Here is an 18564-nt window from a genome sequence, read left to right as displayed (position 1 = left end):
GGAAGAAACTAAGGCACTGGAAGTTTAAGTAGCTCTCCAAGGTCCACAAGACATCATATCCATGCATCAGTGGTAGGGTCCTTATCTCTCTAAAAATTTTTAAAAAAATATATTTATAACCTAGTTTTATAAAGGTATAATTGACAAACAAAATGATTATATATATACATATATATACACACACACACACATTCCGAATTACCACAGTCAGATTAATTAACACTTCCATCACCTCACATATTTATTGTTTTTCTTTTAGTGGTGAGAATACTTAAGATCTTAGTATACAGAATTATTAACTAGAGTCGCTATGCTTGAAATTTACTAAGATTTTAAGTATTCTCATCACAAAAAGAAAAAACAATAACTATGTGAGGTGATGGAAGTCTTAATTAATCTTTAACTAGAGTCGCTATGCTGTACATTAGATCTACAGAACTGATTCCTCTTACAACGGAAAGTTTGTACCCTTCGACCAATATTTCCCATTTTCCCCACCCTGCAGCCCATGGCAACCATTGTTCTATAAGTTTGACTTTTTTTAATAAGTTTGACTTTTTTAGATTCCACAAGTGAGATTATACAGTATTTGTCTTTCCGCTAGTCAGCCACTAGGGGGCAGACGACTCAAAATGGCCCTCCTTGGTTTGGGGCTCCACCAGGGTTTCATAGTCTCCTACCTGAATCCCAAAGTTCCAACAAAGGCACTTCTGCTTATGGATGGATGTCAAATTATTGTTGCTGAGGGAAGATATGATGGGGGACCTCCTATTGTCATGTTGTTGACACCACTTCCCGGTCCTTAAATCTGTTAATGGCCCAGAACATGTGGCTGTGGCCTCTCCCAGGTCTGGGTGGAATCTGTTCCAGGGGGAGATGGGGCTACAGAGGGTGCTGGGTGCTGCTTTTTCCCATTTCCCCTGAATTATCCGACGGGCTCTATCTCCAGGACTCCAGTTCACCCCAAAACCTAATTTCTTCCCAATAGGTGCTGAGATTGTTCCTGGCAGTCCCTATGGCCATGGCAACCAGTGGCCAGTGGTGACCAGAGTTCCCCATCTCAGAGAATGGCACTTTCATCCATCCAGTTCTACATGTCTATAGGCCAATGAGGCATCCCAGCTGCCCACTTTCCCTTACTGCTCTCAATATTGAATTCGTGGTCATGTCCTATTAATTTCACCTCCTGATTCTGCTCACTTCTCTGCATCTCAGTCTCTACCTAGGATCACCCCAGTTCAGGGTGATCTCTTGCCCAGATGCCTGCCACAGCTTCCTCAAGTGCTCTCCTCAGATCCATTCAGGACCCCTCGTCCCCACTCCCAATTTGCCAACACTTTGGCCAGAGTGACTTTTGAAAGCACAAATCTGATCATATCCAACCTTGCTCCAAACCTTGTAAAGGCTTCCCATTACTTTGAAGATCAAGATAAAACTCATCCCTTGGCCAACAAGGACCTGAAGACCTGCACAGCCCACATTCTAATCATCTTTTCTGCCACATCCTTCAAAGTTCTAGCATGGTGGTGGCCTGTGACCTTGGGACTGTTGCTTAATCTCTCTGAACTTCATGTTCTTCACAAAAAATTGGGATTAAAATAAGATGTGCCTGGCTCAAAACATGGGACCTCAACACATGGTAATATGATTATTTCCTGAATCATACCCTCTGCTAAACCCTTTACAAGCTTCTTTATTGAATCCTGCCCAAATGCCCATGAGTTGTGAGTTTGAAGCCTCAACAACTCGGTACAGGATAGCCTGGGTTCAAAGCCCAGGTCAGACCCGCTCATATGCATCTGCTCTTATGGATAGCTGTGCTTAGTTTTCTAGACATTTCCTGGGCAACTAAGGGCTTCATGAATAATCCACTTTTCTCCATCCTAGTGACATCTTCAGGAACAGGACTGTTCTGAAGGATTCCAGGTTTTGCTTAAAGTGAGCATGGCCTGGTTTTGAAGAGGCAGCCTTTGAAATCTTTGCAAATGCCCAGTACACATACATCTAAGTGGTCCCCCATTTTTGGTGTAATCCAAGCCAGAGTACACTTCCGTCTCTTTCTATAAAACCTCCACCAATGTGACTTCAGCCTAATTAACTCCAGGAACTTCCATTGGATTTTTGTATGAATTGACTGGCAAGGAGAAGGGTCCTCTGTGGTCGAGAAGCGATCCTTCATTGGTAGAAAGCTGTCTTTGCCTATTTCAAGTTATTTAATTTTTTTTTTTAAACCATGATTAATCAGCTAGATGTGACTATTAAATAATACTTTCCTCTATTTGAGCTTCCTGGGCAGCAAAATAAAAAATAAATCTAAAACATGGAAAACAAAAAAGAGAAGTTAACAACTCCAGCATAGGCACAATTATAATTTGATTGCTTTAATTTCTGATCATGACTTAGTCAGCAGTGGCTTGGAGCCAAGCAACGTGCAAGGCCTAGGCAGGAAGGAGCTAGCAAAACCACACCTGCAAGGAAGCTGCAAGCAAGGACTTTGTGATATTATGGAATAGTATGAAAAATAACACACTACGTTTATCTGCTTTCTAGTTAGATGCAGAATGTTAAGATTTCCTACATAGTTAAGTGTTTAGATTGGCCGTGATTGAGGCAGAGGTGCAGATGGAAGGCATAGCTAGCTCGCTAGAACATTTTTACCCTCATGCCTCTCTCAGGATTTTTGTGGTTAGCTTTTGTAACCTTTTTCCCCACTCTGAGTAGACTCCAGACTCCAGATCAAGGTGTTTTAGATTCCAAACTCTGCTTTTGTCTGTTATCCAGCCATGTGACCTTGCTGCTGTGCAATTTTTCCAATCTCTTTGGACTTCTCATCTCTATATAGGCCATATCTCATTTCCATATCAGTATCTTTTCCAGTGCTGACCTTTCTGTGGTTCTTTGAATTTCTTTAAAGCACTTTTCCTGTAAGGGAATCCAGTGACCAGCCTCAGCAGAACCATAGTGTTCATTCTGGAAGCGACTCTAACTCAACAAGGTCGCTCAAGGTTGCACAGCTGGTTGCTGTCCTGAATCAAGTTTTTCATTGTTGGCAAAAGGGAAATGAGCAAGAAACTCATAGTAAAGCATTTTCTTTTCCAAATGAAATAGCTTCATGGTCTTGTGTTTGGATGATCAAAGGAATTCTTCCTCAATGTAAACGACTCGGAAAATAGAAACAAGTAAAAGAAGAAAAATGAAAAGTAATGGTAATCCCAGTATACATGAAAAGCAATGGCGATGACAGTAAGCAGGAATAACATTGCTGAGTATTGTCAGGGAATTTTTTCCTATGAGTACTCATAAACACGCACTTATGCTTTATAAATATATTCACATGCATGTTACATTTATATTCATATGTAATATAGTTTATATTTACGTAAGCACATACGATATATGACATTAATTACATACAAAATACATATCACGTACAATTAACATATTTTTTCCAAGCGCGTGCACTCAAGACCGTGTGACTGAAACTGGGGACCTTGGAGTACCACCTACTCTTTGGGGGAACGCTGGCAGGACGGAAGCGGCAGCACTGGCCAAACGCAGCCGGCTCAAGCGTCTGAACTACAAGTCCCAGCAGCCTGCGGCGCGGGCCGGGCGACCGGAGTAAGGGGAGACTACGAGTACCGGCAGGTATAGCGCAGACGCCGGGACTACGAATCCCAGAATGCACTTTTCGCAGTTCGCGCAGGGCCCTCCGGGATATGTAGTCGTTGGGTGGGCGCTAATTCCTATTCATTCAGTCTCAAAGAAAATGCAAATTACTTCTATAGCCCACAAACGCGACTTCTCATGGGCAAGTGAGAAGCCCTAGCGCACCATGGGCAAGTAAGACCTCTACGGGGCCCAAACTGTAGCGCGGGAGCAGGACGGGTGCGCATGCTCGGCGGTCGCGGACGCGGGCGAAAGCGCGCGCGGAAGGCCTTGAACAGCAGGCCCCGCCTCTAGCCCCGCCCCCGCTCCTGGCGCGCCCCGCCCGGGGAGCCTGCGCAGACGGTGCAGGGCGGAGGGCCGCGGGGAGCATCTCGCAGCGCCTGCGCAGAGCGGCAGCTTCTCTCGCGAGGACGGACGCCATTATCGCATCTCCCCGACAAACACCACGAGAATTCCGCAGCCCACACGGTAATTGCAGCTCCCGCAGCCGGTCGCGTCTCCACCTCCCCCTTCCCGCGGGGCGAGAGCGAGAGCGAGATCTCCCCTCCTCCCTCCTCCCTGCGCCCTCCTCCGGCCGCTGCGCCCGCGCCCGCCGCCCCCGCCCCGGACGCTCTGCAGGTCCATAACTCCTTACTTCCCCCACCTGGGTGCCCAGCAAGCGCCCCTGGTATGCCTGGGCCCCTGCAGAAATAACCGCCTCTCCTCCCCCTTTCGCTCTCTCAGCCAGCCTGTCAGCTCCTCCGGACGCCCCCTTGGCCTCGGCGTCTCCGGGCCCCGCCGCCCTCAGCCTGTCCGGCCTCCCAGGTTTCTGCCCCCCCCCTTTTCCCCACGCCTTTCCTCCTTTTTGTGGGCTGCATATATATCCCCCCAGCAGTCCCGATACTGGGGAGCCCGGTCACAGGCCAAGTGCAGGCTCGTTTTCTTCCCAGAAGCGACTGTTGATTTCATTAATTTTCTTATGCACTTGTGCCCCCTCACCCCCCGCCACATATTGCCGTGCGGTGCGGTCCGGGTGACAGGCCCGGTCCCTGACAACTGCCTTTAAAGTTGGGGAGCATGAGAGGTGCTCCTAGATGTCCTGAGGGTCGCCCTGCAGAGAGACGGCTCGCGGCTGCAGGAGGGTCTGCCCGGGTCTCTCAGTTTTCTGAGAAATGGGAAAAACTGAAAACGCACCCAGAGATCCTGCGGTGTGGTAGTTCCTGTCAGTTCTGACTTCCGACTCGGTTGGCATCCTGGGTTACTAATGTGAAATAGAGCCCCGAGAGTCAGGAACACAAACAGCAGTCTCTTAATTTGCTTATGGTTTCACAAAGAGAGGTAGGGTCATAAGGTGCTGGTTAGGAATAGGCAGCTTTCGATCTCGGAGAGGATCGGATCCAGCTCCTCCCGACCTTGAATAAGGATTTCGGGTTTTTCTCCCCTATACCTTTTAGCTATTTCTGTGGTTTAATCCTGAAATGTGCCTTAGTTTTTTGTTTTGAAGCCTCCCTACCCTACTTTTTGGCTGCAAAAAATCGATGTACATCGCGCCTTCACTGAGAGTGAATTGGATACATTGCCTTAATAGAGGACTGATCTTTCCCTGATGAGATGGTAGGGATTGTCTTAGTATTGGAGAAATAAATGTTCCCTGAAGAACTGTTAACAAGTGTGACTTCCAGGGTTAGGGAGCTTGCTTGCCCTGATCAGGGAGGGCCCAGGTTAGAGTCTGTGGAAGTGGAACAGGTCATTGGTCTTTATTTGGAGTTACCTGTTCTTCCCGAATGTATCCCAACGAATGTACTCCAAGGCTTGACTGCGTTGATAAAACTAGAACTAAAACTAGTAGATGAGAGGACAGTTCTCTCTAAGGGTAGAGTTGTAACTGGAAGTTTGGGAAACAAAAATAACTTGGGATAGTTGAGTGGTCCTCAGTAAGTGAGGGAAATGTGACATCAAATTAGATGATTGGATCATTTAACATTCAGCTTTTACCTGGTACAAATGGCCAGTGGTAAAAGAAAACACCAAAACTTCCTGTAAAATTTTATATATCTGGCTCTGTTTCCCCTTTGTCTTGTAATCAAGAATATGTTCTTGGCATGTTGTAGTCTGCCATCATTGGCTTTAATTAAAAATAAAACAAACAACTGCCATCTCAGTTATGTGCTGTGGCTGGGATTGCTAATCATTTCCAGTGTTTCTCATCACAATGACCCAGTGAATTAGAGACTGTCCTGTTTTATGAATGGGGTGACCAAGGCCCACAGAGGTTAAATGACTTGTCTAAGACACAGCCAGGGTTTGAATGTTCTTAAAGAATTGTACATACATATATTTTTTAAAGTAATGTACACAATGAAATGTCAATGAAAAACAAAGAGAAGCAGCAGTCCCCTGTCTCACCTTTCAGCTCCTTTCCTCACAGACATTGTTTTGTTCAAGAAGTTCTCCATAGCTCTAAATAATTTATTTTACACATTTTTGGCTTTCTGTTATGATAGCATGATTTAGCTTATCATATCTCACCTCTTCTATCCCCTGAATTCACTATGTTCCGTTAACTTATTGTTTATAACTATGCAAATATTGTTTGCTTCACAGCCAAGTAATGTATTTCCCTTCTTAAACAGTTGTTTGTTTTTTCTGTTGTTTGTAATGGCCTTTCTTTTTCTTTACATTTCTGTTCCCGTTGACTGCTTAAATTGTCAATGATAGTGTCAAACCTCTCCTGCCTTCCCAGCCCTCTGTCCTCCTTTTAAAATCTGAATTGATTACTGTATGCCAGAATATCAAGGTATCATCTTGATATTTTCCTTTATTATACATCTGGGTTTGCTCAGATTCCATGTTTTAATCTTGGCTTTCTTCATTTTGATGAGAACCTTCTGCCAAGTAGCTTTATTCCTTTTGGGTGACTTTTTAGGGTCCTCTTTGGTTTTAGGACATTTCCAGAGTTTTAAAGGATGTGAAGCCCCTTTCCAAACACTTTGTTTTGGGGGGGCCTGTCCTTTAGGTCTGGGAAAGTCTCTTAAATCATTTATTTGAGAATTCTTCCACTCTGCTTTTACTCTTTTCCAAGTTCTTGTCAGATGATGGACATCTTGACCCCCTGAATCTCTTGTCTTTATCTTCCTCCTGTGTCATTTTTATTTCTGGGAGAGGGCTTCAATTTATCTTTTATAAATTGGATATTAAAATTTTTAATATCCATAATTGAAATGTTGACTTACAAGAGTGTATTTGTTCTCTTCCTTTTTCACAGTAGCGTGTTGTTTTTTGAATACATTATCTCTTTGAGGATACTATTAAGGATTTTCAGTTCTTTTTCGTTCTTTGATCTTGTTTGATCTAACGTCACCGTCATCTTTTTTAAAATACTGGCTTCATATGGCAAGTACTCAGTTATTGGTAATTGTCTTAGGCAAGAGGAAGCAGGCAGATCTGAATTTTGGGGGCTGGTTTTGAAAATAGGCGGGTTTCCATTTGTTTGGGAACTTGTTACTGTGCGTGGACCTTGAATGCCAGATGGCAGATTTTCTCTGGACCTTTCAGCTTAAGGAAGACCCCTTTGATAGGGGACTGCCCCACTTGGTCTAGTGGACCCCTTGCACAGCTCTTCTGTACTGGGACTATCTTCTGTGTGCAGGTGCAGCCCTCATCCTCTGTTGAGGGTCCTGGGTTTGGACCCCAACCTGTTGCAGCTTAGAGCCCTTCTTTGATTGTACTCACTCTTGTGTGCTCCAGGTTGTGTGCTCCTTTGCCCTCATTACATTCTCTAAGTCTCCCAGAAATTTGCAAAACCTCTTGGCCTGCTGTCTTATTTTCTTATGGGTTTATTATACGCTGTTAAAAATCATTTTATTGGGAGTGGAGATCACGTGTACTGGCTAGTCCCTCACTGTGAGCAGTTCCAGAGTCCGTTCTCCTCACTCTCCTCTGCTCTCCTTCTCTCCTCCCAGTGGCCTTGGTAATGATTCCCACCATCATTGGGACCTGAGGCCAGATCATTATCCCTGTAGCAGTTACCATGTTGCAGTGCGGGCGGATGGTTTGATCCTGGTAGAGGTTCTCCTGGCTCTGCGTCCTTGGAGGGGTGCCAGGCTCAGCTGGGGAAGGCCAACCATAGACTTCTGTAGCAAAGATTGTGATTTCAGGTTCTTCAGTCTGCTTCTTACTGTATCAATGTCCTGAAAGAGCAGTTCAGAGTGCCAGAGTTTAATGAATGCCTCTAGTTAAGCAGTGATTACTGTGTTTGAAGTGTAATCTTAATGCATTTTTGTCGATTGTCCTTTGAACATTGTGCACAGTGAAATGGGTCAGCTGTGTTTGCCAAGGACTTGCTGGTGAAACGGTCTACAGGCCAACAGCATTACCATCACTGGGTATTTTAGAGAAATGCAGACTCTCAGGCCCCACCTAGATGACATATGGTATCAGAATATGCAGCTTTGTAAACTTAATTTTGAGGTAGTTTTAGACTTAAAAAAAGTTGAAAAAATATGGAGAGCTTCACTTACTCCCTTAACCCACTTCCCCTAATGCTGACATCTTACATAATCAGGTATCCTTATAAAAACCAGGAAATTAACATTGGCACAGTACTGTTAACTAAATTGCAGACCTTACTGAACTTCATCAGTTTTCCACTGTCCTCTTTCTGTTTCAGGATGTAATCCAGTATCCCACTCTTCATTCAGTTGTCATGTCTCCTTAAATCTCCAGTCTTTGATATTTACATAGTCCCAAGATATTTATAAATTACAAAGGGAAAAACAGTAACTTCACAGTGGAAAAACACCAGCAGATAACACCTTCACATCACCAGTAATAAGACATAATGATATTATGTGCCCCAGTTTGGTACACTGAGCCAGAAATGCATACCCTCAGTCTAATCAGGAGAAAATCCGAATTGAGGGACATTTACCAAAACCCTGACTAGTACTTCTTATAAGTGTCCAGTTTTGTGTGTGTCTGTGTGTGTTTTGCTTAAACAACAGAAATTTTTTTTTCTCATAGTTCTTGGAGACTAGAAATCTGAGATTGAGATGTCATCAGGTTTGGTTCCTTTCTTCTTGGTTTGCAGATGGCCGCCTTGCTGTGCTATGTGATCTTTCCTCTGTACACATGTCTGGTGTCTCTTCATGTGGCAAAATTTCCTTTTTTTTTTTTAATAAGGATGCCAGTGGGGTTGGATTAGGGCTCACCTTAATGGTTTCATTTTAATTTAACCACCTCTGTAAAGGCCCTGTCTCTAAACACAGTCACATTCTGAGATACTGGGGCTAAGATTTTAGCGTGAATTTCTGGGGGACATAATTCAGTCCATGACAGGTGGCAATATGGAAGATTTACTTTTCCTAAATATTTTCTGCAATGTTTTTGTAATGTTTTAATATTTTACAGAGCCCAATTATTTTATAATTTGGAAAAGCAATAATGTTAAAACAAAAAAAATTCTTTATGTTTACATTTAAAATAGATTCTAGGCTTAGTTAATTACAGAATTTTCATTTATATGAATGTCTTCTGGGCATTCGAAAGTCGTGAGGGATGCCGGACAATTCTTAATTGCGAAGAATCAACTCAAGCATTACAGGATCTACAGTGACCCCTCTCCACAACTATTGCCAGTAGTACTCCTTCTCCATCATTGGCAACCAAAAATGTCTCCTCAGTTTCCCAAAACTTCCCCATTGATCATCACCACTAAAGTATAATTTTATACTGATACTTGCAAATGTTTAAAATGTTTTCTTTCTGTCTCCCTTTTTCTTTTAAAATAATAATGGAGGAAGAAATCATGCTACCTTTAGCTATGCCAGTGGGAAGGTTGGCCGTGTTTGAGTCATGGCAGTTTCATATAGCTAAAGTTATCTAAAGACAGTTAAATCTCTTTTGCTACAGTTTATCCAAATTGCAGGCATCATGCTTAAGAGAGTATATAATAATAGCAAATGTATAGTGAGCACTGAATATATGCCTGGCACCTGTCCTAAGTGCTCTACATATACAAATTCATTTATTCTTTACAGCAACCCTATGAGATAGGCCCTGTTATTTGATAGGTAAAGATACAGACAGGCACAGGAAAGTGAAGTGACTTGCAAGTAATGGAGTTGCGTTTCAAAGCAGATAGTACTGCTTCAGAGCTGCTGTGCTTAGCCTCTGCATGGCACTCACTCTCCCCTATGAGGCTTACTGGGTGCCAGAGTTAAGCACTTTACAGATGTTACGGCGTGTGATCCTCACAGAAAGAGTGAGATTGCTATCATTTTACGAATTTGGAAACTAGGAAGCTCAAATCTGTTTTGAGAAGCAGACAGCTTAAACGTATACACTTTATTAACATGTACAAAATAATGGCATACTTAACCAAAGTTCTTGCCACAATCAAAATGTGGAGAACCAAAGAAATTATATGAATATATTTTCCAAGTCTATTTAAATTAGCAGTCGCTAACCATTGCATTTTCCGAAGTTCTGAGTATCTTATTGGATAAAGTTGTATTGTGGAGAAGTAATTTATATATCGTGATACTGGTTTTCCTACGGAGTTAATGAAGAACAACTCAATTGGGTTAATAGTGGTCCCAATTTTGTGAACTGATCTTTCTCTTATAAAACAGAAGAAATATTGTGACATTTAATAAAAGGCTTTATTTTTATTTTGTATGTTTGTTTTATTTTGTTAAGAGAAGGCAGTCTCAGAGATTTTTAAGACAGCTAATTTTCATGCTCAGAATATACCCCGAATTCTTGCAGCCCCACCTTGTTGGTGTAATTGTTAGTATCACATGAAGTAAAACCTTGCAAAGGCTGTCTGAAAATGCATAGAAAGCAAATAGGAATGGCTTCTAGCATATCCATGCCCCTTTCTCTTCCATTAGGGTGTAACACTGATTATGAATACTACTTCAAGAAATAAACTTTAGGTTTTGATAGAACTGGAAAAAAGTTATTAACTTAATAAACTTTTTCTGATTTCATGTTGTATTCTCTCTCACCAGATGGTAGTCTGGGGATCTTTTTCTGATCCACTGCTTTGAATTAAGTGCATTTGCTTTTTTCCCACATTGATTTTTAGGATAAAGCACACATAGTTCTTTTTCTTAAAAATGAATACTTTCCCCAAATATTTGTAAAACAGCACATCAGCATAAAAGAAAATTCTGAAAAAACCAATCCTACCACATTAATACATTATATATCAGAATATTTTTACAGTTTTTATTTTCAAAATACATTTTTACATAATATGTTTATATATGTACGTAACATTTTCAGTGACTTTTGCTTAAAAATATATCAGGTTTTCCTGTTTCTATAGTTTTCATAATGATAACCTATAATGGATGTATAACATTTCTTTGAGTAGATGTATCATAACTTAGTAATTTTTAAATTTTTGGTCATTTAGGTTGTTTCTAATTTTTCTCTACTGGAGATAGAATGTGGCCTGAATAGGAGTGCCCAGTCTTGAAAGACAGGGGGAGACTTGGAATTTGCATTTTAAAAGTTGCCAGGTGTTACATATTCACTTTGATGCTGAAGAAATACATCCTGTGCTAGATGGTCGCCAAGGAAATAAGAGATAATGAACTACAAACCTTGTTTTCTGGACTGGTAAATAGGTGTGCTGGCACAGGTTTTAGGTGAATTTGCATTAATAGTTTATTGGTAACACGTGTTACAGCTTATTAGCCCTAGTTTTTATTTATGATCATCTGTACTGTATGTATTCTTAAGCTTTAGCTGTACAATTAAGTACATGACATGACAATGCAAGACTGATTTTAAAATTGTCCATGTAACTTTACTACTTTAGCTATTTAAATCTGAAAACAATAAATATTTTTTCATTTTGAAGAAAAGATTTCTGGGGGAAAATAAACATTAAGAAGTCTACGGCCATGCCACCCTGAACAAGCCCGATTCTGTCTGATCTCAGAAGCTAAGCAAGGTCGGGCCTGGTTAATACTTGTATGGGAGACCACTCAGGAATACCAGGTGCTGTAGGCGTAAAAAAAGAAAAATACACATTAAGGGTCTCCATGAGAATGTCTTAGATAAAAGTTATAAAAGTTCTCCCTATACCAGAGGTAAATAAAAGTCATTACTGTGTTCTCTGATTTCACATACATGATGGCTGAAAAAAATCACATAATGAATTGTCCATCAGAAGTGCTTTGAGTCATTCTAAAATGTTCATTTTTAGGGCATGTGAAAAGTTTAGGGAATTTGAGAGCAAGTATTGAGTGGGATCGCATGGTTGCAATTTGCTCTTAAAAAACCGTACTTGTTTTCTTGTTCATGGACAGTACCTGAGGCTCAAGTAGCATATCACAGAAGAGAATCATAGCAGTCATCACTGCCTTTGCAAGTATTTTTAAAATTACTTAACCCTTATATTTCTCACTTTTGTGCAGGTTGTGGAACCACTTAAAAATGAGAGCTTCAGCTACTCATTTTCTGCCCTCTGCCTTGCCTTTGGCTCTGTCTGTCCACTGTCCATGGCTGTGCTCAGCTTGTCCCTTTGGAAGAGAGGGTGTCTGTCCTCAGTCCTAGAGGACAAAGAGCAGAAAGAAGGCTCTTGACCCTTCCTTATTTCCCCCAGAGCAGTGGTGAGGTGGGCCATCCTCTTCATAGTGCTCCAGAGGAGGCCTCTAAGAGGAAGTAGAGCTTGGCATCAGCACCTGGAGCCTCCCATTGCTTGGAACCCATGGATGTTCTTGAATTAAAATGTGATGGAACCATTAACTTAGGCAAAAGCAGTATGCCCCAAATACTGTAAAGACATGGTTCCTATTTTGAATGAACTTCTCTGCATCTTTCATGTTTACCCATAGTTAAGAACTGTCGGATTTGATTAAATATTTTAGACCATCTACCTCCATAGTGGGATGGACAGTAAGATTCACTTTATCCCCTTAAAGAACTTCACGTTGGGGAGGTGGGGGTATGGTGGTGGTGTGAATGATCAGGTGCCCCAGACAGGTAATCCACAAGGCATAAGAATGGAAGAATAAAATCTGTGAGAAAAGGTCCGAGAAGGTGAAAGATGACAACAGGTTTTAGTTAAACCACTGAAAAAGTCCATAAATGCAATGAAATGTGTGGAAATTGACTATCATTTCTTTGTCCTAAATTGTTCTGTATTAGTATTTTAAATAGTTGAGTATGAATAAGGCATTGAAAGTGCAAATGAGTTGGGCAGAAGGGCCCAGGAAGGGGTGGAAGCCTGGCCACGAGGTTGGGCGTGCCCTCCGGAAACCTGGACTGCATTGAGCCAGTCAGGCTGGGGCCTGGATGACTGGACAGAGCCCTGTATTTACAAACCTTTTAGTAATAAAGATTTACACTCTGTGCTTCAAAGAATGCTGCTTGTGGTCTCTTGTATTTTTCCCTTTCCCTTAAGATTGAAAATCATCAAAAAACTTGAAGCAAAGTTTAACCTTTCTGAACTAAAAGTGGGTTTGGATAAACTGGCAGTGAAAACATGGTATTTGTGCTGCTGGCACTTCCTTGTCGGTGTGAACTACATGTCCCTTAAATGTGGCAAGAGGCACAGGTATCTCTGTTACTAGATGGAGCAGGGAAGGACTCAGGCTGCGGTTCTTGCTGTCACCATGAAGTGCAGCCCTGCAATCCTGTTGGCAGGTGGATAATCGGGTTGGGACCTTCTGTTGTCAAACCCTCCTCCTGGGAATTCTTTCATCAGTGGGAGTCAGGGAGCAAAGTGCTGTGTTAGGCTGCATTTTATGCCAGGAACACTTAACCCAAAGGTGCCAAGTAATTCACACCCCCTGTGTTCAGACTGACTGATGAAGGCTGGGTGTCCTGTTAACCATTTAAAAGTTGCAGCTGTCAGGGGGCAAACACAGCTTGCAATTAATTGGCTTTCTATTTTGAAATTAAACATTTTTATAGGTTTTTAAGATTTGTAGAATTCAACTAATTTCACTTTTTTTTTTCAAAATGAGGGCTTAATGTTATTTTAAATCTGTGTCATTTTCATTTTTATAATTCAAATTTGTATAAAATGCAATCATACTATGTTAGGAGAAAGGAAGCTCAAGGGAGTGCAATAGGATGAAAGCAAATAATACTGCTTGCGGTTCCCTCCACATATAGCTGTTAATAAAAAATTCAGTTCGACTTGTTTCATGGATTCTCTCAGGATCATTTCAGAGCTCAGTAAGCCTGCTTTGCTTCACTGGGATGTCTGTGATTCACTCTAACCTGATTCGGAAATCGCTCTTTACAGCTGACAGGAGGTGGAACAGGAAGAGCCGGTCCAGACCTAGAGGCAATTGAATAATCCTGTAATAGCAGAGCTACCTCTCAGGAGGTCAAGATCACTATTCTTCAGCAATAGTCTCTAATTTCTCTATCTCAGTCTTGAGGCAGTTTCAAGATTCTAAAGATGCTGCAAAATCATTAAATACTAGAACAGAAGTCAACAAACTTTCTGTAAAGAGCCAGATAAGTAACTATTTTTGGCTTTGGGGTCTCTTGTCACAACTGCTCAACTTTGCCCTTGGAAGGTAGAAGCTTGAATGGGCATGGCTGTTTTTCAATAAAACTTATCTATAAAAACTGATGGCTGCCTAGATTTGGCCCTCGAGCTGTTGTTTGTGAATCTTCAAGCTCTAGACTAAAAGTACTAATATCAGTTGGAGAAAGAAATCAAGGTTGGGAGTTTATTAACAGATGATATAAGGGGCACCTCAGCTGGTGCCAAGCACCTTTCAAACTGCTATCATCATTTTACAGATTGCTCTGCCAGTTGCCTCCAGCATCCATGCTCTTCACTACTGACTTCGAGAGTTTGGGGCGATCTGGAGGTATCTACCAAACCATCTCATTTATCTAGTGAAGGTACTGAGAGTGTAGGTCAGGAACTTTTAGTTTATTTTGGGAAAATCTACTTGGAAAGAAAATATCTTTGTTTCCAAGTGGCAGTCTCTCAGAAGTATAATTAGCATTAGCAAAGTCACCTTCAAAGAAGAAGGCTTTTGTCCATTTTGTGCCTTTCTTTGTGCCTTTCTTTGGAGAAAGAGCCTCAACATCTCTTTATAGGAATTGGGTTTTTTCAGGCTTAGAAGTTGCAAGAATGGTACAAAGAATTAAGATATAGATTCTCAGTTAATATTTGCTTTATCTCCCTCCCTCCTCTACAACTGTATGTGTGTGTATATTATTTGTTTTTTTCAACAGTTTAAAATGTTTCTTTATTCTTAAGTGGCTATTTCTTAAAAACAAGGACATTCTATTATGTAACCATAGTACAATTATCAAAATTAGGAATTTATCATTGATGCATTTAAGCAACAGATCTAATTCAGATTTTAATAATCCCAATAATGTCCTTTATAGCAGGTGTCCCCAACTCCTGGGCCACAGACCAGTATGGGTCCATGGCCAGTTAGGAACCGGGCTACACAGCAGGAGGTGAGTTGCTGGCCAGCAAGCAAAGTTTGATATGTATTTGCAGCCGCTCCTCAGCGCCAGCATCACCGCCTCAGCTCCACCTCAGATCATCAAGCATTAGATTCTCATAGGAGCACCGGTCACTGGTGCCAAATGAGGACTGCTGCTTTATAACAAAGGAAGAGGGGACTCCATTATGAACTTTGATGAATATATTTTTTCCCAAGAATATTGGGCCCCTGTGATACTTACATGGATGTGTCTGCTAGGGCCATGTGTAAGTTAGCCAGTGTCCACCACACAACCTTAGCAGGCTTTCTTACACTTTTTCCTGTTTTCTGTGCTCGATAGTATTAACTAGTTCTCCTTGGTCATCCAACCTGCCTCTGAGGGATTGTGCTTGCCTGACATCCGTCATGTGGTCCGAAACCTCTAGAAAGGTCCTTGCATCTACTGCCTGTTGTACTTGTTCTAATAACTGCTCAAGTTAGGAGTTAATTTTCTTTTGTTATTATGTTGCTAGTTAGGATTATAAATTCCCTTAATATTTTGACACATATTAGTTGTTTGGTTTGGTTTCTGTGAAATCGGTAGACAAAGGAGGTTAGGACACTTACCTCTGGACTGCTAACCCCCTTCCTGAGTTTTGCAGCATAAGGGAATAAACAGAAGGAGCAGATGGATGATGAGAGGATTTCAGTTTCTGGAGATAGCTGAGAGATGGTTGGATGCACAGATCCAAACTCCAGGGGAGGGAAAAGAGAACCGGTAGTGATGGGTTTAGTTAACTGGACACAAAATGAGTTACTGTGGTTGTGTGCTCTGTTTCCTCCCCACCCGCCACTTCTTCACTGCTGTCTACTCTCATAGTCCCTTAATAAATATTCATGATGCATGTTTTAGATAAGGAGGTGTTTAGGGATGGGCCCATCTTTATAAAATGGGGACACACCTACATCAAAGGTTGTAAAGATTAAATGAGATAATGTTTAATACGGTGCTTAGAATTCAATAAATGGTACCTCCTATAATTATTGTTATTATCATCGACTGTACCTGCCAGGTCTTATATCTTTTTAATCTCATATGGTGCTGATTTAATTGACAGAAATTTGCATATAGTTAGAATTTCGTCTGTGATAAACTTACATTGTGAAATCTTAGAAATTTAGAATTGGACAGGAGCTTAGGGGTGTTTTAAATTAGTATAGGTTGCTAATTAAAAGTTTGCTGTGATCGTAAAGTATATACTTGCAAGTGCAAGAACCCATGATAACTTTGCGCTTCTGCAAGGAACCTGCCAGTACAGCATGAGCCTCCACTCTGTCCCTGCGGCTGTCCTTGATAGTCATTAGGTTTAAGACACCCTCTTGTTCTCGCTAGGAAGTGACTTTTTATTGCAAACTGTGATTCTTTTACTATACAATGTTGTAATTTTGGTGTATTATTTGTTATTCAATGATACTTTATTGAGAATTTTAAATTCTATTAGATGATTTTACACAATTTGCAATGTTGAGTGTGAATTCTTATTATCTTTGGGCCAATATTTATTATATGAACATATATTAGTGAGAAAATAACTTTAAAAATTTTAAATTTTACTTTTCACTGTATAAAATGAGCTACAGTTGGATTTAGGTATATAATCATCAAAAGCAATATAAGGTCTCTCTGAAATATAACCTTCTGTAGAGGTATATAAATTCATGTCATCTGATCCATTTTCACATCTCTGAATGTTTTTCATTTTAACTATAAAAAATAGGTACAAGTGCAGTGAAAGTGTAGGAGAATGTCAACTGTAGTCTCTCATATATTTAATGCTTTTGATTTTTTTTTTTTTTTTTTTTTAATGAAGAGATGATTAGAACTGAGATTTCTACGGTCCTTGTAGCTGAAAGGTTGAAAGAGCTGTCAGAGACTTGAGTTTCAGGATTGTCTGTGCTTGTAGGAGCATTTGAACTTCAGGGTCATTCCTTTATTCACTAAAGTGTTTGTGGATGACTCCTGTGTGCCCAACATAGTGCTTATGGTAGTGGTGATCCAATACATAGAACCATTGTTTTTACATTAAAGTGAGACTTTCAGCCACTACAGGAGCCATTATAGCCCCAGTGCAACCTTAGTATGCAGACAGCTGGGTGTAGCTATGTTCTAATAAAACTTTGTGGACAATGAAATTTGAGTTTCATGAATGTGATGTCTTGAAATATTGGTATTTTGATTTGGCTCATGGACTGTACAAAAAGAGGTGGAGGGCCAGATATGGCCTATGGGGCCATAGTTTGCCAACCACTGGCTTAGAAAGCAGCGATCATATACAGACAGGCAAGGGTGAGCCAGACTGGGAAAGGCTGGAAACTTGGATAGAGGAGTTTAGATATGATGCCATTAACAGAGGAGGGCCTCTCAGAACTGGGCTCTGAGACGATGAGCCCTCTTTGGAAAAATCACTCTGAAACTTACAATATGGATGAGAGGGGATTGGCTTCCTGCCTCAGCCATGTGTGGCTTTGGGAGGGACAGTGGGGACAGTTAGCCTACCAGATCAATGGATTCAACTTCAGAATGTGTCCCAGAGAGATGACACTTACATAACAGTGGGACTGGAGGCAGGGACTTGGGAAGAGGCCAGTTTATGGATGATGAGGTGCTCAGCAGACTAGGTGCAGTGGGAGCGGAAGTCAGTTTGGAATCAGTAATCGCTAAGAAACTGTAGGGTCTGGTGATGGTTGGATATTTAATGGTAACAGAGCAGAGAGAGTTGAAAAGCGTCTGCAGGGTTCTTTTCTGGAGGAGTTGGGATATAGATGATATCTCCTTGAGCAGCATTCTTGGGGAAAAAGCTAACAGGGACTCGAGAAGAGATCAGCTTTGGAAGTGTAGGAATAGATTTTATTGTCAAATGTCTATAGCATGGTTTGAAATACTAAACTTGGTGAGAGGTCAAGGTGGCAGACAGAGATTTGGGAGAGATGGGTGTCAGTCTCATAATCAAAGCACATACCTACTAGCATCCCCTGGGAGACTGTCTTTTATTGTGCAGCTGTTTCCTGAAGCTGAGAAGGGGCCACACTGGTATGTGTGGCGTGTTGGTTACATTGCACTGCAGCTGGAGTCAGGTGGATGAACATGCTCTGCAAAGGACAGAGCTTTCAGATGAGGGCAGAGGTATCACATGGACCCTGGAGTAAGTCCCCAAGGAGAGGGAAGAAGACATGGATGCGGAGGTTTGAGTGAAAAAGAAAAAGAAATGCCAGTGCCAAAAAGCGGTCAGGATTTTTTTTTTCCCCAAAAACCAAAACTATCTACAGCCATGCCACCCTGAACGTGCCCGATCTTGTCTGATCTCAGAAGCTAAGCAGAGTCAGGCCTGGTTAGTACTTGGATGGGAGACCACCTAGAAAGACCAGGTAATATAGGTGTAAAAAAACAAAAAACAAAAAACACCAAACCAAAATTGCCCCTTCTTTAATTAAG

At 41.4% G+C, this 18564-nt stretch overlaps 2 protein-coding genes and 2 pseudogenes across 16 annotated transcripts in view; 3 read left to right on the top strand and 1 right to left on the bottom strand.

The window, feature by feature from the left end:
• The window catches only part of CA5A (carbonic anhydrase 5A), a 75763-nt gene extending 70851 nt beyond the window's left edge, over positions 1-4912 (bottom strand). Inside the window, exon 1 of the mRNA XM_039888706.1 lies at positions 4840-4912. Within this exon, the coding sequence (XP_039744640.1) occupies positions 4840-4897 (58 nt within the window). The 5' untranslated portion in view covers positions 4898-4912. The remainder of the gene's footprint in view (positions 1-4839) is intronic.
• The window catches only part of BANP (BTG3 associated nuclear protein), a 116236-nt gene continuing 101549 nt past the window's right edge, over positions 3878-18564 (top strand). For 11 of the 15 annotated variants that reach the window (XR_005658586.1, XM_039888699.1, XM_039888697.1 and 8 more), the window contains exon 1: positions 4000-4134. The gene's annotated coding sequence lies outside the window, so the exon portion shown is untranslated. Of the gene's footprint in view, positions 4135-18564 lie in introns of all 15 variants that reach the window. The other 4 variants (XM_039888693.1, XM_039888688.1, XM_039888702.1 and 1 more) reach the window with 3 other exon arrangements.
• LOC120581001 (uncharacterized) lies at positions 11552-11670 on the top strand (annotated as a pseudogene).
• On the top strand, positions 18391-18509 carry LOC120581068 (uncharacterized; annotated as a pseudogene).

This window comes from Pteropus medius, unplaced genomic scaffold (genome assembly GCF_902729225.1).
Source record: "Pteropus medius unplaced genomic scaffold, Ma_sr-lr_union100, whole genome shotgun sequence".
In the NCBI taxonomy this organism is placed as follows: Eukaryota; Metazoa; Chordata; class Mammalia; order Chiroptera; family Pteropodidae; genus Pteropus; species Pteropus medius.
The sequence above is the reverse complement of the archived record's forward strand: the minus strand, read 5'-3'. Positions and strand labels throughout refer to the sequence as shown.